This window comes from Prosopis cineraria, unplaced genomic scaffold, assembly GCF_029017545.1.
Source record: "Prosopis cineraria cultivar Desert tree isolate PC_DT_omini unplaced genomic scaffold, ASM2901754v1 PC2, whole genome shotgun sequence".
Taxonomy (NCBI): Eukaryota; Viridiplantae; Streptophyta; class Magnoliopsida; order Fabales; family Fabaceae; genus Prosopis; species Prosopis cineraria.
Genome location: NW_026555333.1, coordinates 10,747,368 through 10,773,278, shown reverse-complemented (window position 1 = coordinate 10,773,278; position 25,911 = coordinate 10,747,368). Strand labels below are relative to the sequence as shown.

General features: G+C 31.7%; 3 protein-coding genes across 6 annotated transcripts; 1 reads left to right on the top strand and 2 right to left on the bottom strand.

Annotated features, from left to right (window-relative positions):
* Positions 1–1,271: 1,271 nt before the first annotated feature.
* On the bottom strand, positions 1,272–4,331 carry LOC129303473 (ubiquitin-conjugating enzyme E2 10). The gene is made up of 5 exons (XM_054942815.1): positions 4,163–4,331; positions 3,950–4,027; positions 2,502–2,629; positions 1,970–2,074; positions 1,272–1,656 (listed from the first exon to the last, which is right to left on the bottom strand). The coding sequence occupies exons 2-5, from the start codon at positions 4,017–4,019 to the stop codon at positions 1,513–1,515; spliced, it is 447 nt and encodes a 148-aa protein (XP_054798790.1). The 5' UTR covers positions 4,020–4,027; positions 4,163–4,331; the 3' UTR covers positions 1,272–1,512.
* Positions 4,332–7,586: 3,255 nt separating this feature from the next.
* LOC129301764 (uncharacterized) lies at positions 7,587–10,004 on the top strand. 2 transcript variants are annotated; one of them, XM_054940358.1, is made up of 5 exons: positions 7,587–7,995; positions 8,933–8,998; positions 9,128–9,251; positions 9,529–9,587; positions 9,688–10,004. In XM_054940358.1, the coding sequence occupies exons 1-5, from the start codon at positions 7,707–7,709 to the stop codon at positions 9,717–9,719; spliced, it is 570 nt and encodes a 189-aa protein (XP_054796333.1). In that variant the 5' UTR covers positions 7,587–7,706; the 3' UTR covers positions 9,720–10,004. The 2 variants fall into 2 exon arrangements, with proteins under 2 accessions (XP_054796333.1, XP_054796332.1); XM_054940357.1 differs by having other exon boundaries at positions 7,598–7,995; positions 8,933–9,251.
* Positions 10,005–11,108: 1,104 nt separating this feature from the next.
* LOC129304073 (probable inactive receptor kinase At4g23740) lies at positions 11,109–14,797 on the bottom strand. 3 transcript variants are annotated; one of them, XM_054943710.1, is made up of 4 exons: positions 14,672–14,797; positions 14,037–14,282; positions 12,377–13,710; positions 11,109–12,281 (listed from the first exon to the last, which is right to left on the bottom strand). In XM_054943710.1, the coding sequence occupies exons 3-4, from the start codon at positions 13,614–13,616 to the stop codon at positions 11,626–11,628; spliced, it is 1,896 nt and encodes a 631-aa protein (XP_054799685.1). In that variant the 5' UTR covers positions 13,617–13,710; positions 14,037–14,282; positions 14,672–14,797; the 3' UTR covers positions 11,109–11,625. The 3 variants fall into 3 exon arrangements, with proteins under 3 accessions (XP_054799685.1, XP_054799684.1, XP_054799686.1); XM_054943709.1 differs by lacking the exon at positions 14,672–14,797 and adding an exon at positions 14,496–14,641; XM_054943711.1 differs by lacking the exon at positions 14,672–14,797 and having other exon boundaries at positions 12,377–13,705; positions 14,037–14,636.
* Positions 14,798–25,911: the final 11,114 nt, after the last annotated feature.

Sequence of the window (25,911 nt, the reverse complement as noted above, 5' to 3'; positions counted from 1 at the left end):
CTTAAGTTGCTTCACTTGTATAAAATTGAAACTAACCAACAGAATTCCCATACACCCTGTGTCTGGGTACTGGCCTCGCCTGCAACCAGCTTAGGCATTGCCATTGAACCAAACCTTCTTTCTTGTTTAATAAATGAAAATGGGCCATGATGCCCAGCAACATGGGGTTGGGCTGAGTTTGTCCTTTTTAGGATGGGCTGAGATTCCTAATTTGATGCACTCAGCTTTATATGTTATTGGCATAAAAAAAGAAAGACAAGGAAGAAGTTCTGCTGCGCCTTGCTTGTTCCATTGTTTCTTTCGTGTCGTTATTTTTATTTGATTTCGCTGGCCCAAATGGATACGTCTTCCCAGAAAATTGAAAATCATTGCAATACGACCGAAGAGGACAGAACGATAAGGCGACGTGGCCAGATTTCTGATAGCCGATTTCATCTGATATCAGTTTTGTTCGTTATGCTTCTTAATTCAAGTAATCTAGGTTTTTTTTTGGCCTTAAAAATCATATCATTGATTGAATTAACATCTAAGATTTATTTCTTGACAAAAAAAAATGCTAGTCGAATCTTGCAAGGCTAAAGGGAACATGAGATGATAAGATTGTTAATAAACTGCTTTTCTCATGATAGGAGAAAAAGAAATGACTTATTCAGCTTTATTATAAAAAATTAGTGTGTTGTTCAAATGAAATGTATATATTAGATACATATATACACAAATTTGCGTGTCTTAGTGTGCCTTTTCATTTGCATTCTATTAATACGACGCATAATTTGGCACAAAATGTGAGAAATAGTTCCCAATCCCCTTCCTTTACCTCAGAGCTACCCAAGAGTTGAGACATTTTTTTTTTTTTTTACACATCACTCCCGAAGAAGGTAAGTTACCCAACGAATATGATTTCCACTCAACCTTCAATAATATTTTCGATCTTAAAAAGGAGATGAAATGTGAAATTTAATACACTGAGAAAGGGGTCTAAGTCCCTGAACCATAAACTCAGGTTCAATTCCAATCATGGGAATGAAAAAAATAAGCTTGAAAGAATTATCCCATGTTTGGGACCCAAGCCGGCTCGAACTCACTTCGAATGTGGAATGGTTTAACACCACCCCAAAAAAATAAAAAAGACCACTCACTACCTCCATCGAAAAAGATACGATGATACTAATTTTTATTTTAGAGTTCTCCAATAATTATAGAAATGCTTCGAGTTCAGTCGATTTCCAACCATCAAGACTCCATGGATATTTGATGATATCAAAGCAGGGTTAGGAATTTAGTCATACGCTTTCATTAGGCCCCACATGAGTGTCATAGAAAGCAAGGTTTGTAAATTGCAATACACCAGTAGAAAAAAAATGTTATGCCCCATCCACATCTTTAACTGGAGGCGCCATAATCAATTCAAGATTGAAGACATGAAGTTTTCATTACACGTTACACCCGGCTGCTAGGCCTAAACACTGAAAAATAAAGGGCATCTCCCTCACACATCATCTCACGGGTGTCTTAGCCCATGGCGTATTTCTGAGTCCAGCTTCTTGCAGTTGTCTCATACTTGTTCCGGTCTGTCTTGTACATGTGGGCGATTTCAGGGACCAAAGGATCATCAGGATTTGGGTCCGTCAAAAGGGAACAGATTGAGAGCAACACCTGGAGAAAGCTAGCAGTGATTATTGCAATCCCAACACGTAAACGAAACAACGGGTTTTATACTGATGATGCATAGAACCCCGACTACAACATAAAATAAAAGCATGTTTCAATGACCAGTACAGTGCGATGAAACCCGCTCTGTATGAAATGGACTTGGCCTATATCAGAACCATAAGGAAAATCAAGTGGATTCACCTTACCGGGAAGTACCAACTAAATAATTGCCGTATCTGTGCTGATTTGGGAACTTAAAAATGTGCTTCATGGAATGAAGATTTTCCTAATTATCCGAAACTGAAAAGAAACAAACCTTCGAAATGGTCAGAGCAGGGCTCCACTGCTCCTTTAGTATGTCAAGGCAAATGCTTCCATTGCTATTGATATTCGGGTGGAATACCTTCGTCCTAAATGCAACCTGCAAGATGGAAATGAGAGATCAATTTAAAAAGTACCAGGAGAACAATCCACAAGCATTTTTACATATACACTGAAGGAACAGGCATGCTCCCTCTCAATTTTTTCAGCTAAAAGAAAGCATGCAGCTAGATTCCAAAAGTCAACATTTTTCTTAAAGTTTAGATTGAATCACAAATGCCATGTTTTTTAATTTAAACTTGACACCAAGCATAAAATTCTAATTTGTTGGCGAGTTAGCATTCTAATAACAAAAAAAGTTGGATTTAAAATTCATATACCTGCCTCTAGAAGCAAAATACAAACTATATGTGAGAAGAAGAATGAAATCACTAAATAAAACTGAACTAGCGAACATGTAAAGACAGTGAAGAAGGAAACAAGAAAAGCAATACAAAAATAAATAGACAAGTGAATGAATTACAGACCTTTGGTGGCTTGAAGGGATAATCTGGAGGAAAATGAATGGTAACTAGGAAAACACCTCCAGCATAAGGACTGTCTGGAGGGCCCATAATTGTTGCTTGCCAATGAAACATGTCTTCAGCAACTGGACCTTCAATGTTTAGAAATAAATAGTGCACAATATAAGCAAACGTGAAAACAACGGCCAATGCAAATATAAGTTACATATTGCTTACATCAAACAATACAATGTACATCTCATGCAGTTAGTCAGCAGACTGTTAGCAAGTTAGAAAGCCAAAATTCCAGTAATTTTAGTTGACTGCGGAGAATATCTAAGCATGCATAATCTTTGCCACCCTCCTTAGCTTGGATAGCCAGTGCACATTGCGACTGTCCTAGGTTTAAGTCATAGCAACAAGTAACAACTTTCCACAGCATTGTCGAAAAAATTATGTGCCTTCTAACGCGTCTGAATCAATCTTTTTCCCTATTCAAATAATTTCACTGAAATTTCAAAACCCTTTATATCACTAAAATCCCAAAGACCAAAAGGAGAATCCAATTACAAAAGAGATTTTAGTTTGATTCTCATCCCCGCCCTCATGCCATAACCGAAGTGCACGGATATCCCAAAAGAGTATTAAAAGAAAGAATAGCGCAAAAACACCAATATCACATATATTGCTGACTGATTTGATCATAATAATGGCTGTGCAGGCGATATGTAAAATTGAAACATCACTCAGCTACAAGTACAAAGTCCAAATTCATAATTGCAGAATCTAGTACAAAATAAAATGCATATTAGCCAGGGCAATAGTTGAGAGTCATGCCACCGTCTGCTAAAAAAGGAAGACGAGATTTTAAATCAAAGACACAGCCTACCTATTAAGAAACAAATAAAACCAAATATTCATTTTACATTCCCAAAAAGTGCGTTGTTCACAAGCTTAATTATTTAGCAAGCGATGTATAACCCCGGTCATAAGACCAAGTAATCTTCCTAACCTACAATCTCCAGTTTAAGAAAAGCATACGACTCATTCGACTTCAATGCCATTTACGCCGCTTTGGTTTCACCATTTTTGCCCCATGAACCCAGAACCCCCAGATACAAAGATTGCCCTCAATGCAAGAAGGCTCCACAATCGGCGGCGAGTCCCAAAATATTCTGAACGTAACATTTCGATGTCGGCAGAATCAATAGAAATCAGTTGCAATCAGAAATGTCAGGCGGAAAGGACTCAATCGACGAAAGAGAATGCAAGAAACTCAGGATCGTAAGTTCCTCAAGAAGTCAGAAGATGTACACATATCATAACAAAATTTAAATTACAGCCACCGAATATAACTAGAACGATTTTTTCCCCTAAGAAAATTGCGAAGTCGAAGCATGAGCGAAGACAAGCACGCGAACGAAAAATCAAAACGAAAAAAACTGGGCCAGAAGCAATAAGAAATGCAATACCGGCGCTGCAGGATGTGGGAGGATCCTTCTGCAAATCCTTGAGTTCCTTCAAGATCCGCTTGGAGGCCATCACGAAACCTAAGCAAAAATTTAAAACCGATTCAGATCAAAGCCTACGCTTACACATGCACATGCACATGTAGGCACGGAGCACCAGGAACCGAGAGAATATATTTCTTTTTTAGGGGGGAGGGGAGGGGGATGCCATCATACCGAAGAGAAAACCGACAGATCCTCCTCTAGCCTTTAGATTTGGGAACGGATTTGCAAAGGAGGAGGAGGAGGAGGAGGAGAGAAACAAAGAGAAAAAAATAAGTGGAAGGCGAAGATGACTTTTGTAAATGACTGGGGCGGCTTCAGAATCGATCCCCGATCTTATTTCTTCGGTTGATTAGCATTGTTGCTTCTCTGATTAATTATTAATGTCATTATACTATTCGATTATTTTTTATAATTTATTTCCTCTTTGAAAGAGTGGGTCCCAACTTGGCGTTTTCTGTACGAAACCCCTTTCCTTTTTCTCTCTCGTGCCAAAGGTGGCCGCCGAAAAGGAAAGGAGGTCCGCGCTCCTTACTCCTTAGGCTCATCCCTCCTCAACGGCGTCGTTCCGCATCTTGATTTCGCGCGTTCGATTGCTGTCTTTCTGGCGTTGCGTGTGAATTTTGTTTTCCTCGGCTCTCATGCAAAATATTGGTGTAATCCTTATCATTTAAATAAAGTATTAATGTTTAACTTTATTTTTGTATTTATTTTTTTAATAATATCAGGTAGTCTATACTCTTAAATAAAATAATTTTATTCATATATTATTTTTTTGAGAAGTAAAAAATTCTTTTGTTAATGAATATTAACTTTTCCATTATCATTTGATACTAATGTGTTTCCAAACTCTTTTTTCAACATCGCTGAGTACCTTAAAATTTTTTCTAGAAGTGCTGGTCACCTTAAAATCTTGTTAAAATAAAATTTAATAAATATTATTAAAATATTAGATATTTTAATATTTAATAATTTAAATATTATTATTTAAAATATTACACCACTCAATTTAATATTTTATAATTTTATATTAAAAATGAAGAGAATAAACCTCTAAATTAACGAAGAGATTTTTTTTCTTCTCATCTCTTTATTTTTTCTTGTTAAATAACTTTTTTAGTAGTACAATAATGACATAAGTGATATTTTTTAAATAAATATTTTTTGTCATATTGTTAGTCTTAATTGTCACATTTTTTATTTTACTTCTGATACTGCAACATAGAGAGAGTATTAAATTTGGGTAGTATAATTTTTTAAAAAAAGATTATTAGTTGACTAAAAAATTAAGGAACTTAATCAATATTAAAAACATAAGTAAGTTCGACATGTACAAAAATCATAATAAATTAGGCATTATTTTGAAGAAAAGATTCAATGTTGATATATAAAAATAAAAAATTATTTATAAATTTACAAAATACTAATTTAAGTTGTTAATATTTAAAAAGTAATTTATAAATTCTAAATGAATATTTATAAATAATAATATTTAAATTATTAAATATGAAATATTTGATATTTTCACAACATTTATTAAATTTTATTTTAATAAGACTTTTAAAGTATTTAATACTCTTAAAAAAAACTTTAGAGTGTTTAACGTTCGTAGAAAAAAAAGTTTAGAAATAAATTAACACTAAAATATATGGTTAGAGTCTAACTTGTCATTATGTTTAGGCTCCACAGACATGCCACGTTAGCATATAACGGCATAATTAATGGTTCATTAATGGATGAGATTTTTTGTTTCTTGAAAAGATAATTTAGAGATAAACTTATTTTACTTAAGAATATAGAGTACCCAGCGCTCCTAAAAAATAAATATAAGGGCAAAATTGAATCTTTATCCTTTAAATAAATGGTTGAGCTTGTATATGTAGTATTTAGTTAAGGGAGGTTTATTCATTATTTTGAGTACTCCCTCCAAAGAATAATATAATCTTCTAAAAATCTTGTTTTGAATTTAAATTTAAAATATAAGATATTGAGTGGATTTTATAATTATTTTTTAATTATACTCCTATTTTATTTATTATTTTTTGAAAAAATTATGTATTAAAAATTTAATTATCATTATTAAAGCACATATAGGTTATTTAATGAAGATAAAATTAAAAAAATATAAATTATTTTAAGAAATTAAAGTTTTAATTAATATTTTTAAAATCATAATATAATTATCAATGTTTTGTATTTTAATTTTGATGGAGTATATTTTTTTGTTTTGGCGAAACTTATTTCTTATATTTACAAAAAAAATGTTGATGTAATTTTCTTTTATCTCCTTATCTTTGATTTTTAGTTTCATTTTTAATTCTGATAATAGGTGATAACGTTATATCCGAAAACATCACAAATCACGATAGCTGCTTTGACTCTTCAACTAACTTTTTGGAGTTAAAACACTGGTTTAAAGCTTCTAAAAGCCAGACTAAACATCCGCCTAGAATAATTTGTCCATTTAATTCGGTCCAGTTGATTATTTTTCTCTTGTTTAACTAGTCAAAATCATTCAAATTGGTTTTCATCGTTAAAAATCTCAGAAGAAGGAGTGGAACTATATATGTAGATGTACTTACTTCATAAAATCCGTGCACCATTATTAAAAAAAAAAAGTTATATTGGCATTAGTAAATAAATCTGTTCTAAAAGTATAATTTCTCTGTGAAATAGATTTCACACGCTCAAGTTTCAATGTTTCATGATAATATAATTTTATAATTTTGTTTTCTTTATTTATAATTTTTGAATCATTTATTATAATTTTTGATTTTCTTTTATAATTTTTAAGATTATTTTTTATTATTTTATGATCAATTAATGATCAAAATTGACTTTTAATAGCGGGATCGAATGCTATTGTTTTTAAAAATTAAAGAAATAATTCGTATAAGATATGAATCATGATTTATAATAGTATTAGACCTAAAATTTAAGCTAGTTTATCTATTATTTAAAAATATTTTTTTACATTTGGACGATTTGCAAATTTTTTATTATATAGAATATAGATATTTAAATTTCAATATTTTATATAAACACATATACTAATATAAAGACAATCAGCAACTCAAATTGCCATTAATGACAGAGATAAGGCAACCAGTTTATGATGATTGTTGAGAACTTATCGTGTCTGGATTGCTTAGATTTAATTTGAATAAGTTTTTTTTTTGGTCAGAAATTTGAATAAGTTAGATTTACAATTTTTTACTTTTATTTTCTTAAAGGAAATTATTTTAATAAATATAAAATTTTAAAATAAAGATAATCTTTTAATCGTTAATCTTTTAAAAAATATTTTTTTATTTGAAAAACACTAATTAAAAAATTGTAAATATGCACCATAAAAATTAAATCCGGACCGGGAGACACAGCTTCTAGGACTTATCTATAGATGAGCGCTGAATTACTCTGTTTCTCGTAATTGAAAGTGTTTGCCGATCAACGTCGTGATGATCACTAATCAGTAAACAATCGCCTGGCCGGAGCTGGACACTGCTGGCTCACAAAGTGCAGCTAGCTGACGTATAAGCCAGCTGGAACCAGATGGTTACGAGGCTCAGGAGCACGTGGTCCCACCATGACCATGTCACACCGCACGCAACTCCCCACAACTCCCAAAGGCATCAACCACAACCAGCACAGCATTCGCAGGCTGCACCGCTTCCCTCCGTCTCCGAGTCCCATCACCGCTCCAAAGCTTCAACTCTAGATGGAACGGTTCAGGACGGAGAGACGGGTCCAGATTCAAGATTCCAGATCCGATCCTTCCAAAGACGGTGGTGTCGAGGATGACGACTCCTCTCGAGGGCGATACGATAACGAAATCGAACAAGAGGAAAATTTGCGCTTGAGTTTTTCCAACGGCAGTGTTTCCGAAGATCAAGAGCCATTCATGGGCATCAAGGTCCGGAGAAAGGCGTCTCTTCACAGAGATTTTAAAGGGGACTACATCGATGTCCCTTCACAACCTTCTTTGATGAAAATTTTGCAGAAACAAGGTTAGTCCTTAAACGCAAATATCTTGTTATCCACTGGTAGTACGGCTGTGTAGAACTCTTTTGATGGTTGCGGATTGCTGGATTCGGTGTTTTCGAAACTAGCCTTTGGGTATCTGGCATGTTAACTGGGAAATTTGATCGTTTAATGAGACAATTGACTTGTTCAATGATAAGGACACGGGCAACTAGTGCCAATTAACATTTGTTACCAGTTAGTGGATTGATTCTTCTGTGATCTAAGCACGTAGTTATAATTTAAGTGTTTGCCTAAAGGACATACTAAATGATAGTTTGGATTGATCTTAGATAATGCGTTTGTTAATGTTACATTTCTGCAAGTAAAGCTCAGGAGTCATTCATGGTGCTGAATAATGCCATCCTACTGTGATCACTGATGAGAAAAGGAGAGGAAGATTGATTTTTTCTTACCCTTTTTTGTAGATTTACCATATTATGTATGAAAGAAACATAGGTCTTCGGTCTCTAGAGAGCCAAATATGTTTTAGGTGACGTAGTTCTTCAACTCCTGACAGTTCTGACTAGTGCATTCAATGGTTCAGTGCTCAATTCTGGAGTTTTCTTTTTCTTTAATGAGAAGTTTGTCAACGGTATACCAGAATATCGAAGCTTAACCGTTTGAATTTAACCAAGCTTATTGTATGATATCTGCAGGAAGGTGGGATCTCCACGGAGTAAAAAAATGAAAAAGAATTATGTGATATAAAAATAAGTGAATATAGAAATTCAGGGATTTTTTTTTTTTTTTGGAAAAAAAGAGACGCAATTGTGCAAGATGAATAGAGAGCAGTTTGGAAAGCCTTGCATCATGTTTGCATTTTTTGAGAAATGCAGTGGAGGGAGTGGGGTGGGAGAGGGTAAGATGTGGTGTACAGCCTACCGAGTTATGAAATTCTAATCTCCGTTCATTTTCCTCCAGGGGACAAGCAAGTTCTGTTTGCAGATAAAGTTTTGAAGTTCACTGGCTTGGGGAAAATGAAAAAACGTATCCTCTTAATTACTGATTTCGCCATTTATATTGTTGACCCGGATACTGGTGCCCTTAAAAGGAGGATAGCCCTTGCAGCTGTTGAGAGAATGTGTCTGAGCGAACTAAGTGATAACTTTTTTGCAGTAATAATTCCAACAGAGTATGATCTATTCATGGCCAGTACTAGAAAAACTGAAATTGTCACTGTGTTAGTCGAAGCTACTAAGAGTGCATCTGATTATCAACTTGATGTGGTTTTCTCCAATAGGTAAATGAAATTTATGCCTATTGCTCTGTGCTGTATGTTCTTGAATTCCAATCTATCCTTCATTAATGTTTCATTCTTGCTCCAGTGATCTATTCTTCATTATATATTTAAGTTGAGCCCTGGGGCAATTTTAACCTGAAAATATTTAGATTATTGGGCAAAATTTGACTCCTTGTCGTCCAGATTATACAATCAAATGATCTACATACTTACACATCCATTGACTTGCAAATGGTAATCAATCGTCAATAAAGGATATTTTGCTATTTCTTTGTAGGTTTGAGTATAATGCTGCCTCTGACATTGTCAAGGAAATACAGTTTGAGGAAGTTGAAGGTATGTTGCCACCACCCTACCCATTCTTATTTTGCTTAATGTAGCGTAATTTCTGCCTCCATTTTGCGAAGCTTCTCTTATTTTTGCTTTGCTAATATAGGGGGGGTGAAAACAAGAATTTTGAGGAAGTGAGTTGCAGTGCCCTTTGTGTGATGGCTGAGTTAGGAGATACGTACAGCTAATGATTCTGGGGTGATTGTGTGACCAAGGTTCTCACTGGGATAGTTTGGCTTCTCTTTTGAATGTCTGAATTATGCCTGTAATTCTGATACCTCATATTTCAAAATGAAAGAAATATATATACGTGATGTAAAATTTTTACTCGAAACCAGATTGGCGGATTTCTCTGGATGAATGAAATGGCCCATGGAACCCTTGTAGTTTTTATTATATTATATCCAGCCACACCTTTTTTAATGTTGTTATCTTCATCGCCATCTAGCTTGCTCAGCAGGTACTTTTCGACTTTAAATACTCAATTCTATTGTAATTTATTGTTAACTCATGAAATGGAAATTGTTAATCTGTTCTCTCTCCACTAATACTCATACCGCTTGAGAATAACAACTCGATCCAAGTTCCGAGGTGCGAATTGCCAGTTTGCGAATCCAGTGTGCGAGCGGATTGAGCTTAAAAGAAACTGTAGATTAGTAGACGGGGGCTATTATTCTTGTTATTTTCTTCTGGTTGAAAGGACCAAATGGTTGCCACATAACTGGAAAAACGGGCCAACCTGATTCTAAAAAGTTGGCCTTTGGTAGGCTTGGGTTTAAAAAGATCAGGCTTAAAAAGCCTATTTTTCTTTTGAGATATTAAATTGCGGGGCCCAACCTTTGAGATAGCAGGTTCAGGCTTACGGGCTTCAAATCCTATTACTTATTTTTATTTTTTTATTAAATTTTTTTATCAAATTAAATAGTAATATTTCATTTTATTTCATAACTCAAAAATTTCATTCTAGTATATAAATTAAGAGTACAACCATATCAATAAATGAAATGGTAGCAATTGAAATAAAACAACTGAATAAACCATAAACGCAAACAAAATGATACTATCAGAATGACCAAACAAAATAAATCATAGGCACAAGGTTGACTGAGAGCAAAACTAAGAATAAGGAAAAACAAATCAAACTACAGTTCTATTCGAGTAAGAGGATGACTTGAGAGATGATGTCATTTGAATCTTTGAGTTTGGCAAAGCATTGTCATAGACGAAGGAGCACGATGAAGTTCAATCACGGACAATGGAGCATTGTTGGAATTTGGGAGATTTTATCAATAAAGGGGAATGATGAAAGACGAGCACAACTCACATAAATAAGAGATAAATTACAGAGGGGTAGAATTAGTGGAATGTAGTCTGGAGAGTTAAGTTAGAAGATTTAAGATTAGTTGTTATTTTTTAAATATTTTTTTTCCTGTAGATATGGGCTAATATGTACAGATAGATTATGCTTAAATTTTTTTTTTAAGTCCAAGAGCCTATCAAAAGTTAATTATTTGAATAAAAAAAAAGTTACGTGGCCTTAAATAGATTGGCCCTCAACACATTTCAACTCAAATTACATTTCAAGAGTTTTAATTACAAGTTCAGCCCTCTTGTTAAACGGGCTTGAACAAGCCAATCCGAAGGGCTAGGCCCGTATTCCCACTAAAGTTGGTAACTTGATTAGTTTGAGCAGCAAGCTTCTCATGTTCTTAAATGGTTTCAAATTTCATTGACCAAGCGACTTGAGAACAACGACCATAATATTCTCAAGAACTGGCATCCCAAGAAGTAGGATCACTCAGTGGACTGTTCTTAAAAAATGACAAGCTATTTGTAATGGCCGAGAGACCAGGAAAGTAGAAGAATAATCTTTCATTTTGCTGGAGTACGTCAACTGACCTCCTTGACAATGATTCCAGCTAGATTTGGCTGCTGAACACGCATCCATTGAGAGAGTGGACAACAATCAACAATTTTTTTCCCTTCGCAGATGAAATTAAACTTGCATACATCTGAACAGCAATTGACTAAAGACGAAAGAATCTTATTGCCGAACAGAGGAAGAAGAAGGTACGTCAATAATTGCTTGTGGGGTCGGTGTGGAAGCTTCCGTGGATGATTGGGTCCCGGTATTCACTTTACGAACTTCCTCCAACATCCTCACAACATGTTGCACTTTTGGTCTCCGTTCTGGCACCCTCACCGCGCATGCCATCCCTATCTGCAACATATCTACCATTTCTTCCTCAATATTCGAATATCTCAGTAACTCAACGTCAAACACCTCCGCCGTCCACTCCTCCCTCACCACTGAATTCACCCACCTAACCAGGTGCACCGCCTCCTCACTCCCTGTGGCATGTATGGGTGATTTCCCGGTCAGAAGCTCAAGCACCAGCACCCCAAAACTGTATATGTCAGCCGCATGGCTCGCTTTTCTCATGTCTGTTACTTCCGGTGCACGGTACCCTCCGGTTCTCTGTGCTGGTAAGGCCATTGAACTTGTTAATGTCGCCAAGCCTGCATCAGATACACAACCATATCCTTGCGAGTTTAAGAAGACGTTTGAGGCTTTTAGGTTCCCATGTACTAGTTTCCCTCCATGTTGTGTGTGGATATGAGCCATCCCTCTTGCTGCACCGATCGCAATTCTCAGCCGGCTATCCCAGTCTAAAGAAGCCCTGCCTTCCCCTTTCCTACCTGCATGACGGGGATGCGTGAGCATTGCATTATTACCGTTAGCAAATAAGGTTTTCTAGTGCAAACAAGATGATAGAAGAAAAGGCTTAACGTACCATGTAACATTGCAGAAACGCTACCCTGTTCGAAGTGATCATACACCATAAGTTTCTCTTCCTTGGAATAATAGTATGCCCTTAATGGAACCACATTATCGTGCCTAATCCTCCCCACCACCTCCATCTGCTGTTCAAACTCACGTTTTCCGACCACAACTTCCTTCAATCTCTTCACCACCACCGTGGTTACATCATCTAGAGCAGCCTTGTATGTGGTCCCGAAAGTTCCTTTTCCTAGTACCTCGGCAGATGATCTCAACAGGTCTTCCAGGTCAAAGGCAAGATTGCGACCCTCAAAGAACACAATCTTGTTCTTGTCCTGACTTTCAGTTTCAGATGCTTCTTTTTTCAGAGACTCTTCCTTTTTCTTTGACTTCACTGGTGGCAAATCTTCATCTCCTTTCTGATAGCTGCGGATAAGCAAGAAAGCTGCAATCACCAGAAATAATAGCACACAGCCACCAATGATTATAGCCAATAATGCAGGTTCACTTAGTTTGGTTTTCATTCTCGGAGGAGCATTTGGCGGCTGAAGTGGCATTGCCGGAGGAATTGCATTTTCTGTTGTAAGATTGTCGTTACCAGCAAAAGCTGAACCTGGAAATCTCTCAAGGGATTTAGGCACAACCCCACTAAGGTGGTTGTTGGCTAAATTTAGCTCTTTTAGGCTAGGGATATCGAGGTCAGGAATTTCCCCTGAAAGCGAGTTGTTTGCTAGGACTAAATATGTGAGATGAGTCAATTTTGAAATGGACGAAGGGATGCTTCCAGTAAAAGAATTATTGCATAGATTGATAACAATAAGATTATTCCAACCTGAAAAATCCGATGGCAGTGGACCGGAAAACTTGTTGAATTGGAGATAAACATAACTCAAATTTTTAAGCTCAGAGAAATCAGAAGGAAAAGGACCCGTTATTCTATTGGATCTAAGACTCAAAGTATGTAGTTCTGAAAGACGACCAAGAGTATTAGATGGGAATGGACCGCTCAACCCAGCTCCTGGTAAATGGAGGGCTACGACTCTGGATTGTTTACTGTTGCAGAACACTCCTCTCCAGCTTTTGCATGCAGAAGAATTCTCATCCCAGTTGAGAGGATGAGAGTGACCGATATTGCGATAAAAATCAAGCAACGCTTTTTTATCTTCCACTGGCTCAGCACCAACACTCACGAAAATTGCCCCAGTGATGAAGGCTGCTGACAAAGTTATCAAGAGGCTCGTTTTCTTGCCCATTTTCTCGCTTCACTGAAGACGATGAGATCGTTGTTCAAGGAACTTGCACGAACGACTCTCCGCAAGATCCTGGTCGCATCTTCTTGTGACTAAACTGAAGAGAAAACAGAGGATTGGAGGATTAAACAATGGTATTAATATCTATCCAAAGCTGAACCAAGAGACAACTGGGTGGGATTTGTTAGAGTAATTTAATGACAGTAAAGTTTATCTTTGAAATTGCGGGTCAAAATGAAACAGCTCATGGTTGAATTCCAAATTTACCAACTCAATTTTCTACTCACCCTCTCTGTTAGCTCACAGAAACTTTGAAACTAAATTCTGCTCTTCAATTTGGTTGGTAGCTTATCAGTATCAATTAAACAAGCACAATCCATCCTTGGTATTATCATAGAGGGGGGAAAAAAATGTAACACTTACTTGTGGATTTCAAAACTTGGAAGCTAGATCAAGATCCAGAGACAGCCGGCAATGTCCCGCACAAGCAACGAATTGGGGTTTGCAAGAAGAAATCGAGTAGGGCCAGAAGCAAACCAGAAATAGCACTATCGTGTTCCAGAAGCAGTTAGAGGGCGAAAATCCATCCAAAATCGGGGTTCGTTGCAATGATGGGGTTATCGGTCGTGATGGAGAAGATGAGCTGGTATATGCTTGTGGAATCGGCAGCTTCACATGCAAAAGAAACAAGTTAATCCATCGGTAATCATTTAGAGGTTCAAGGTCTCACAATATTTCATGCCGCACGAACAGGATGGGGCATGTGGAGGAGGAACCCAATAAAAATACAATATAATAATGTGGTGAGATCAACATGCAATATATATAATATAGCATCGACAGTACTATAAGATACGGATAATTAAGCTTCTTAAACTCTACATATAGGCGATGCTTTCTGGGTGAAAATATTTTCTTAGATGATGTGCAGCTGCTTCGTTTAGGGTAAAGAAGTTGATAGAAGTGGAAAAAACAATGGAGATACAACAACAAAAGTAAAAGGAGCAGAAACTGCAGGATGCAGTTAGAAAAAAACAGGACAAGGGTTGTGAGCTCACGAGTGTTGTCGTCCTTGAGCTTGGTTTACACGTAAGACGGCCCATGTGCACAGCGCAGCCACGCTGTGGTATGGAACAAAGTAATTTAATTCTAACTGATAAGGTTTTCAAGTCAGAAAATTAACATACAGCTTTGAACAAAACGGTAGTTGACATTGATGGGAATCAGTCTTCTTCAAAAATATTTTGTTAGGTTTAATCAAAATACGCATCAGGGAAGGCGAGGATGTAGAATCCTGCACGCTCGGACAATTTGGCTGTCGTTGGTATTTGGCAAACGACCTGTCATATGAAGAGACAAAAAGCGTTGACTTGGGACTCCACTTTTTGCATCCTGCATGATGCAGCTCCGCCGAAAGCAAGGGTTAAAGCATCTGGACCGGACCAATCATTTCTGTGAATTTCACAGGCTCCTCAATCCTCATAATGCCGCGACATCGCTTCGGACAAACTACACCTGTTTGTACCATCACCAACAGCAACCTTTGATTTTTAATTTTCACTTGTTTTGTCGGATCTTCCCGGTTAAAGTAAACCAGAAAAATGCGGTCAGAATACCCAAAACTTTCATGACGATCATGACCTTGTAACGAGGAAAAGCTAATTAATTAAAAAAGGATTAAATATCATGGTGTTATTAAATAGATTGAAAAGCTAAGTCTGCTGTGGCCTCCTCAAATGGAAATCAATTTGAGACGAGTGGGTGTGGCTTCAAGCTGCGCCAACCATGAGCGCGTGAAATTAAACATGTAGATGACTTGAATATTACTATACTAGTTCGTAGCTTTTCTTATAGAGTAATTTTAATCATGACAAAAACAATCTTCTTTCCTAATTTCATACGAAAGTATTAGGTGTCAAATATAATTCCATAAGTTCACTAATAATAACTGATTGGCAAAGTTGATTTATTATACGCTAAGAGCATGTAAATTTTCCGTAAGCTAGTGTATAAATAAGCCCGTTCTCTCTCCCCCCCTCCCTTTTTCACTCCTTGTGCTTGCGAGGAAACAACTCGAAACGGCCATGTGGTATGCCGAAGAGGCAAATTTTATAGAAAATTAAAGATAATTAAGGGGTTGACTTACGCAACCCGTGCCCGTGCTGCGAAGATGCCTTTTGTAAATATGTTTATCTTTCTTTATAAAAATATGTTGAAATTAATTTTAGTCCCGCTTTTATTTGCATTCTTTCGTGAAAAAATAATAATAAAATCTCACAAAATATATAAATAATAATTAAATCTCTTAAAATATTATAATTTTTTTAAAATCTCTATGTACCTTTTTAATATTAATGATTTTAAGTTAAATAATTAAATTGTTTCTATTTAAAATAAAAATAGCAAGTTTGAGTTCTTTTTTTAATCACAACTTTTATTTAAGCAGTTACAACTTTTGCTCTATAAATCATAAAAATTAAATAAGAAATTATAACTTTTTATGCAAAATTTCTTTTATGATTAATCAAGATTTGAAAATAACTAGTCGTAATAATAACTTTAATTATATAAATCATATAAATTGAACAAGAAATTACAGCTTCTCACTTGAAATTTTTTTTATTATTGAAATTTAAGTTCTGAAAATAATCAATCATAACTTTTAATTAAGCAATAATAAATTTTATCATATAAATCTTAAGAATTAAATAAAAAATTACAACTGTCCACATAAAATTTCCTTTACCACTAAAGTCCAAATTCTAAAAATAACCTATCATAATTTTTATTTAAATAATCACAACTTTATTCTATGAATCGTAATAATTGAACAAGAAATCATAATTTCTCAATGTAAATCTATTATTTTTTTATTTTAAATAGAGGGAAATTTAGTCATTTAATTCAAAATTAATAGTGTTAGAAAGATACATAAAAATCATAGAAAAATTATAATATTTTAAAAAATCTGATTATTATTTATATATTTTAATAAAATTTTATTATCCTTTTTCCTTCTTTCATTTTGGACCCAACATAATACTGATGCCAGATCCATTGGCGGGAGATGAAAAATGAAAATAGTCAAAGCTTGCCTCCTCCTATCAAGGGTCCGTTTGGATTTCAGTTGGGTATAATAGATTATGAAAATAATTAATTAAGTGGTAGATTTTAATCATAATTGATTATGTTATAACGTAATTTATTTGGATATTGTTTTTTTAAAATTGATTTTAACTTAATATATGTTAGCAACTTTTTTAAAGATTTAAAATTTGAATTTTACTAAGAAAAAAAAAAGAGAAGAGAAGGGAGTTTGATTTTTTTTTATAAAATTTTGTGCTTTTTTATAATTTTTTTAGACCTTTTTATGTAATTTTTCCAGTACTTTTTTATCAGCGTTTCTGGAAAAGCTCAAAATATTAGCTTTTAAAAAAAATTTAATTTTAAGGGTTGAAATCAATTTTTTGCTTTTTCAGGTATTTGGCTAATAAACCAAATAATCAATTTTTTTGAGAATAAAATTGATTAAAGACGTATCCAAATGGGCACCAAACCGTCCTCCCAACTTCTCCACTTTTGGATCTCAATTTCATTGGTTGAAATTTATTGTATTATAAAATCATTATCAAATTAAATAATAAATAACTTAATAAATATAAGCTGTCAAATTTATGATGTACTCTCTCCATTTTTATATATAAGAAAAAGAAATTGTACCACACAATTTAAAAAAAATTAGTTAACTATAATAATTACATTTAAAAATAAAAAAATTAGACTAAAATGCCCTATATTAATCAACATAAATATGCATTAAATATTTTTTGTTAATGTAAATTATGAGGCAAAATTTAAAAAATATGTAATAAATATTCATTGAAATATGTGATTTTGTTTATAAAAAAACAAGTACAAAATGATAGTTTTTTTTACAACTAGAAACGAAGTAGTATTACTTAATATTACTTTTATTAACAAATGTATTATCTAATAGTATAATAATATTTCTATGATACAATAAATCTCAACCGTAGAATTAAGAGCCGAGGATAAATATAAATAAGCAGCAGAATGGGAGGAAGGATTAGCAAGAGAATGAAAACCAATTCTCTACGTTTGTTCCATGACGCCTGCATGGAATGGAAGCGCCGAACTGGAAATAAAGCAAAAAGAGATTTGACTTATTGGCCGACTTTGTGAAGATAAGCACGTTGTGGAACTAGAACCTTGTTATATCCAAGTCCAATTCCCACTGCAAACGAGTGACTAAAAGTCCTGGTTGATAAATACTGGGGAAGAACGTAACTTTAAGCAAACATAATTTTCAGACAATTAAGCTGTAATGCTTTTCCTCAGCGATACGTAATCCATTAATTAAAAGGTGAAAAAAACTGTGCTTAACGATTTTTTAAAAATAATTTTAACTGCCTGTTTAATTTACATGATAAAATATTTAAAAAAGGTATAAAAGCTTGGTAATATAAAATAAAAATACCACAACATATAAATAAATAAAATCATCATTCTTTTTTCCGGGTTAAACAAAACTGCTAGCCCACATTACAAGAAATGAATGAGCAGAAGCCCTGCCCTCCAAGGACAAAAAGTGAAGACTCAGTGGCATTGCAAAAGCACGTTTTGCTAGTTGGTTAGCTTCCATATTTTCTTATCTGCAGATGTAGCCAATATCAATAGTCCAATCTTGACTAAGTAAATTCCAGCACTTTTTGATCAACTCCCAATTTGCATAAATATCATTATTTCGATCTTTGACCGGATTCAAAGCCTCTAATGAATTACTTTTCAAACTCACCTTCCTAAGATCACCATCCCAAGGTTTTTTGAAGACCAATAAGAAAAGTCCAAAACTCAACTGCAAGAGGATATCCCCCAAAAATTTTAAGCATAAAAGTTTCAAGTGGAGATGGATGGTTGTCCTTAATAATATCTCACAACTAGTATCATTTACCCACAGGAAGAGGTGTGGCTCTGTTTTTATTAAGTTGATCCCATGCCTCTTGGTGGGTCTATAATTTTTTTATTAAAAAATATAATTTTCAATTTTTACACTTTACACGAGATTTGTTAATAATCTTTACACTTTATTTTTAATATTCTAAGTCCCTATAATTTTTTTCTTCTACACTTTGGGTCTCTACACTTTTAGGTGGGTGCTGATATTGTATTAACAATGTTAATTATGTTGATGTGGACAATAATATCGTTTATTATATGGTAACATGTTAGTTAGTGGTTGATGTGTATTTTTTTAGAATCAATTTTTTCACAATTTATTAATTCAATAAATCATTTTTACTTCATTGAACTCTTACTATGGTAGAAAAATTTCTACCATAATAATAAATAACAAAACTTCTTTTAAAACTCTACTATGATAGAAAAGAGTTTATCATGTAAATAAAACATTTTACAAACATCCTGCCATTATATAAAGAATTTAACACAATGAATAAGCTCCACCATGATAATTAAAAATGCATTTATAATAAAATTTTACCTAATAAAAAATAATGTAAAACAATTCATATTGAGGAAAATAATTTTTAAATCAACATTTGGCACAGAAGCCTATCTCAGGATGGCAGAATCTCAAATAATTTCTAAATACAAATTTTTAATTTTGTAATGTGACCCAAATGTATATCCGAAACAATATACCATTAGTTTTGTTTAAGTATTAATTCTTCCTAAATAATACTAGTTTAACAATACCCAAAATGGCTTCGCACAACATTCACCATAATCTAACACTTATTCCCAACAAAATATAATTATAGGATGTATACTTGTTCACATTACAAATACCTTTTTATTAAATAATCAATGCTTCCAAGTAAATTTTATCATGTTACTAACATCCCAAAAAGCAATTAGGTCCATAAGGAATAGACAAGATCTTTATAGCATGATGTTCAAATCAAGTCAAAAATCAAGAGGGACAGACATGTTCATCTTGGTCATATAAATGTAGTTAATAAAAAGGATTAAAGGTTATATGCTCTACAAATAAGATATGTCATAAGTTGACAGAAGATGCATTGCATAATCTAAAATAAGAAGTAGCGTAAAAGATAATGTTTCATATGCCAAAGTTATGTCTTTGGTGCTTTTTCGGCCGGACTTACTCTTATAAAAATATTAACCATGAGGAATGAGACTTAAAAGTCTCAATAACTACAAATTAATATGTAATGATACGTGTGAATGTAACTAATCATGCAATTGCTAAGTGGGCAACAAAACATTTAACTGAATAATATTTTCAAACAAATATTTAATTGCATGACTACATCTTACATCCTTCTTTCACCATGCTCAGATGCCAAATCACCCAGCTAAAGGTGAGTTGGACCAAGCTATATGCCACTCATTAGGTCCAATGAGAGCTTACCACATAATAATAATTAACCAGATAGAAATCTTCAACAATACCATATATTAAAATACTTTGTCAAGTCATGCATCATTTAAACAGTTGAACAAAAATATGATCGAACAATAACATCTCATCATAATAAATAAATACAAATTTTTAGCCCACTTGACAATAATTCTAAATAAGTATATATTAGTATTTACTTCTAGCAATTCATAATTTTAAAAAAAAAAACAACACATTAACCAATCACACACACACCCATCACAACACATTAATAATGGTTACCTTGTATCTTGAATGACAAATTCCTCTCCACAATTCCCTTTTCACTGCTCTCTTTGTCAATACAATCTACATAATTATTTTGTAACATTATATATTAATTTTACATTAAAATTAATAAATAACTATAATTTAAAGAGTTAGAAAGTTTTAAGCTTAAGACCCATATTAATATTAATTTAAGGTTTGTGCCTCATTTAACTTTTTGAATTCCTTCCTATAATTCTTTATATCCTAATAAACTATATTTAAGCCTCAAATCACTTTCAATATCACAATTTCATCAATTCATATTCCAAAAATTATCTAAAAAAATAAAAATTTAAAAATTACCTTCAAGCCTCAAATCACTATTCTATAGCCTTCAAAATACCTATTCATGCTTAAATAAATATTTAATAATTAGAGGTTCATTTCTACGTCTCATATTTAACATAAATTCAATCATATAGATCTAGAGTCTAACATAAAAAATATTAAATCTAAGTTTTAACCTTAAAAAAATATTCTATAGTATTTATTATATCTCTAACAACTTTAACATGTATTTTTAATTTATCATGACATCAAATATTTGCTCTACTCTATAAAATAATTATATCATTAGAAAACTATTATTATTTAGGAAATATTTATAAAATTAATTTTGTAATTAAATTTTTTAATGCTAATCTAAATTAAAAAGTTGGAGCATACTTAAAGAAGAAAAAAATAACCCTCCTTGCGTGTGAGAAGATAAGCCAACGTGAGAGAGCGAAGGTCATATGAAAAGTGATTGTGAGTCTCACAATTATATTAAAAAAATGACAATAGATTTAAAATTTAATTATTCAATTTCTTGAGCCATTAGTTATAATTTTCACAATTTACATCCCACCCATTTTTTGCCACCTATGCGCATTTCCTCCCATTTTATACTCAAGAAAAACATTCTTCTTCCCGCATCCAAGCAATGTGGGATCTTCATCCTCTCCTCCTCCTTTTTTTTAACCTAGACAAACACACATATATTTATTTATATATTTTAAATTTTAAAATTATATCTTAATTAAGTATCTCTTATGTGATTTTAAGTTTAAATTTTTAATTTATAATTAAATGACTGACCATATTATTACTTTTGAATAACCTCAAATACAAATTCATTCCTTAATTTAAACATCAAAATAATATAAATTCTTATTTTTTAATCTTCAATAAGACCTAAATTTTATAATTTTTTTATTATCTAAAATTTAGGATGTTACTCAGGACATTCTAGAAAGAATTTTTTTGTCCAAAATATACAATACTTTGTAATAATTAAATTATTTTTTTAATTTTATCCTGTCTTGATTAATGTGAGGTTATGTAATGTAGTGGCATCATTAGTTAAAGTCAAGGGTACAAATAAAAGTACATATTATTTTTTATGATAACAAAAAATTTTAAGATGAGTGAAACAATTGAAAACTTTTTATAATAAGGACCGAATATACAAAAGCTTTTCTTTCTTTTTTTTCCCAAAAAAAAATACACATCAGCCACTAATTGACATGTCACCATATAATAAACGACGTTATTGTTCACATTAGCATAATTAATATTGTCAATGCAATGTCATCATCCCTCTAAAAGTGTAGGGACCTAAAGCGCAAATGAAAAAAACAGCAAGGAATTAGAACACTAAAAATAAAATGTAAGGACCAATAACAAATTACATTGACTAAAAGTTATGTTTTTTTTATTGATTATATTTGAATTGTTTTGACACATTAGTGTTCTAGATAACATCTAGATTAATAAATTTGAATTTAAATTAAAAATGTAAAATCTCACATTTAAAATTTTGTATTTAGATAATTTAAAAAACTTTAACTGAATAAGAGATGTGAGTTGAAATTTGAAACGCAAATAAAAAAAAATTAGAAGTGGTAAGCTTTACTTTTATTTTTTTTAGCAGTGAGAGACTAGAACGAGATATGAACAAAAGATATGAGAGTCATCAAGGAATTAATAGTAAAAACAAAAAGAAAATAATATATTTAAAGTAACTAAAATTTTAAATGACTAGAGTATAGAAAAATTTAAAATTATAAAAGAAATATAATTAAAAAATAGATTTGAATTTCTAAATTCATAAATTCTTATATATTTAAATGAGGAATTTGGTCTAAATTTAAATTCATATCAATCCAAACATGCCACTGATGACATGATTTTCTTTGGGAAAAACTTGAGTTAGATAGTCGGTTAGGGATTGGAGAAGTGTTAATGAAGTTTTGGCACTACTCATGACATCATGTTGTTGTGCACGAAAAAGAAAACAAATTGGAAAATTTTCATTTGAGATCTCTTAACTACATTTAATAAAAAAAAATTCTTTAAATTTTGAAACTTTATTTCAGACCAGTAGTGGTAGTAAAGTAAAATTAAAATATTGTGAGAAATGATAAGACTAACCTTATTTCAAACTAAAAATTTCTTGGTAAAAAAAAAAAAAACTTCTTTATATCCTCTTTTCCTTCACTCCCTTCTAATTAAGGAAATGTGTAGAGAGAGAAACCTTGAATTAGAGCAATGAAAGAGCAGCTCAGAATTGTACTAAAAAGATAAAAGAAAATGATTTAAAAAGTTTAAAACAGGGACTGTGTCTAGCAAAATGAACTAATTTCTTACATTGTAATAAATTAATATTTAAATTTTTGTTAAAAGAAATACTTATATTTAATACCCAATCATGCCTGAAATGACATTACATTTCATAGATATTACCTTTTATAGATAAACAACTGTACAAAATTAATAAAATAAAAAATAAAATATTTTTAGTTACAATTCTAATTTTTCAATACAATTCTAAATTATTTAGATCAAAATTTATATATGAATTATTTAAGTCAAATTTTAATGAGTTAAATTATTCAAGTTTAATTTTATCATCTTAATATTTATTTATTAAATATTAGAATAATAATTTTATAATATTTATTTTTTTTATTATAATAAATTTGTGATTAAAAAATCAAAAAAAAAAAGTAACACTGCCAAATGGCAATGTTTTGGTGATGAGCGCCGTGGTGAAGATGAGCGTCGAAATCGAATTCGCTGATAGAGAAGATCACGAGAGCAACACGTGCATCGCAAAGAATTACGAGCTCCTCAACTTTCTTAAAGAGTTTTTGGGGTCGCTTCGAGAACGTCACCTGCTTTCTTGAACTCAGTTCGAGTTCTCCTTTCAAACAAAAGGACGATTGAACCATTAATTGTACTACTTGTGATTTGCATAAAAAATCAAAATAAAAGAGCTGCTGACTATGCAAACGGGATGAAAACTTATCTGGTGAGGGAATGAACAAAAAATCATGTAGAATTCATGGGCAAATTATTTGTGAACGAGCTTCGTCTCTCAAGTCTCATCCCATGAATTGAAAATTTGGGCATGGTTATGTATGCAGTTGTTTATTTGATTGCACTTCACATCACTTGGGATAAAATTAAAATTTAATAATAATACAAATAACTCTTGTAGATCAATGAATAATTTGATGTAAGGAAATACATAACTCATTTTATTATAATTATAACATATAATAAAATCAATAGTAATAATACAAACAACTCATATAAGTTAATGAACAACTTCACATAAAGAAATGAACAACTTATTTTATTATGATTATAACACTTGGAGTAAAATTAATATTTAGTGATAACAAAAACAATTCTTATAGGTTAATGAATAACTTGATGTAAGAAAATGGACAAATTATTTTATCATGATTATAATATTTGAAATAAAATCAAGATTCAGCAGTGACACAAACGACTCTTATAAGTTTATGAACAATTTCATGCAGGAAAATGAATAACTTTAATATAGAATCAAAGGGGATGAGGGAAATGAGATAGCATTTTAATTTCATTTTAGTACCCCTAGTTTGGAATAAATTTTCAGAGTTTAAGGAGTTTTTTTTTTTTTATTAAGCATAGTCGAGGGGTCTTAAATGAAATTTCCCAAACAAATATTCCCTCTATTAAAAACACATGAGACATGTTTTTGAGATTTAATGTTTAAAAATATACAATATTTTTAGTTTTTTAATGTATAATTAATTTTTTTAAATATCCTTAACAAATAAACAACCCAACTCTTCACTTTAAGTGAAACACCCTATTAACAAAGATAAATATAAAAAGATAATATGAATTTAAAGATAATTAATTTATTTAATAAAAGTATTATTCGATTGAAAATATCTTATATTTTTTAATGGGAGAGTATTTATCATTATATTTATATTTATTACTCTCATTGAATAAAAACATAAAAACCTTTTATGCTGGAAGAAAAATCTCTCATTTATGTTCATCATAAATTTACGAGTCTCGTTAAATATTGTTAACTTGTTTTCTTATTAATACTAGCATTAGTTTATCCTCTTATTATTATAAAGGCATTTTTAGCTATTTTTATCTATAAAAAATATGTGTTCGTTGTTATTTTCAATTTATCTTTTTAAAGATACTTTTCTTTAATCACAGTTTGCCCTCTTGATGTCTAATTCAAATAATTAATATATTACTTATAATTATAATATTAAGTACTACATTCATTTTAAATTATGAGACAATTTTAAACAAAATTACATTTACCAATAAAACTTATTACATATTATTTTTTTACTAGCATTAAATATACTTTATAATCTTACTTTTTTAAAGCAAAAATACAAACATTCAAAAATATTTTTCATTCAATACTCTATTTCCTAAAGAATATCAAAGAGATAAAATATTCCCTCCGGATTGCAATATAGAGTGCCTTTTATAAACATTGTTTAATTTAAAATATAAGGTATCGATCGAATTTTATAATTAATTTTTTAACTTTACTCCTACTTCATTTATTACTTTTTTAAAAAATAATTATACATTATACTTTTAATTGTTATTGTCAAGTAATTTATATATAATATTTAATGAGAGTATGGTTGAAAAGATTTGAATTATTTTAAGAAATTTATGTTTCAATTAACCTTTTTAAGAACCGTTAATTAGTTACTACTGTCTTATATATTATGGTCCAGAAGAAGTATATAAAAAGAGTAATATTAAAAAAAATAATAGAACCTTATTTTTATCAAAATGTTTTATCTTTAGAATGTCAAATCTTTCAAAAATATCTTATAATTTGGAAGGTAGAAAGTATCGAGAAAATGTCTTTCAATAATAAGTGGAGGGAGTGTTATTTATTGAGAAGAATCACATTTAAGGATCAAAGAAAAAATTATTCATAAATAAGGATCAATAACAATTCATATTCAAAAAATAAGTTATATTCTTATTTTAATAATAATATATTTTATATTGGTCATTATTTATAAATAATTACCTTTCTAAATCCTTATACATGATTCAACCTATATATTACTCATACAACAGCATTTGAGGGCGTTTAGTTTCTATGCTCATAGTAGTGCTTATCAGTTAATGAGCAATTTAAATTATCCAAATTTTTAATTTGAAAGGTCTAGGTTTTTAGATTTTATTTTTAAAATTTTATTTATATTTATTATAAAAATTATAAAATTTTAAGAAATTTATTTTACCATTAATTTGAAAAATATAGAT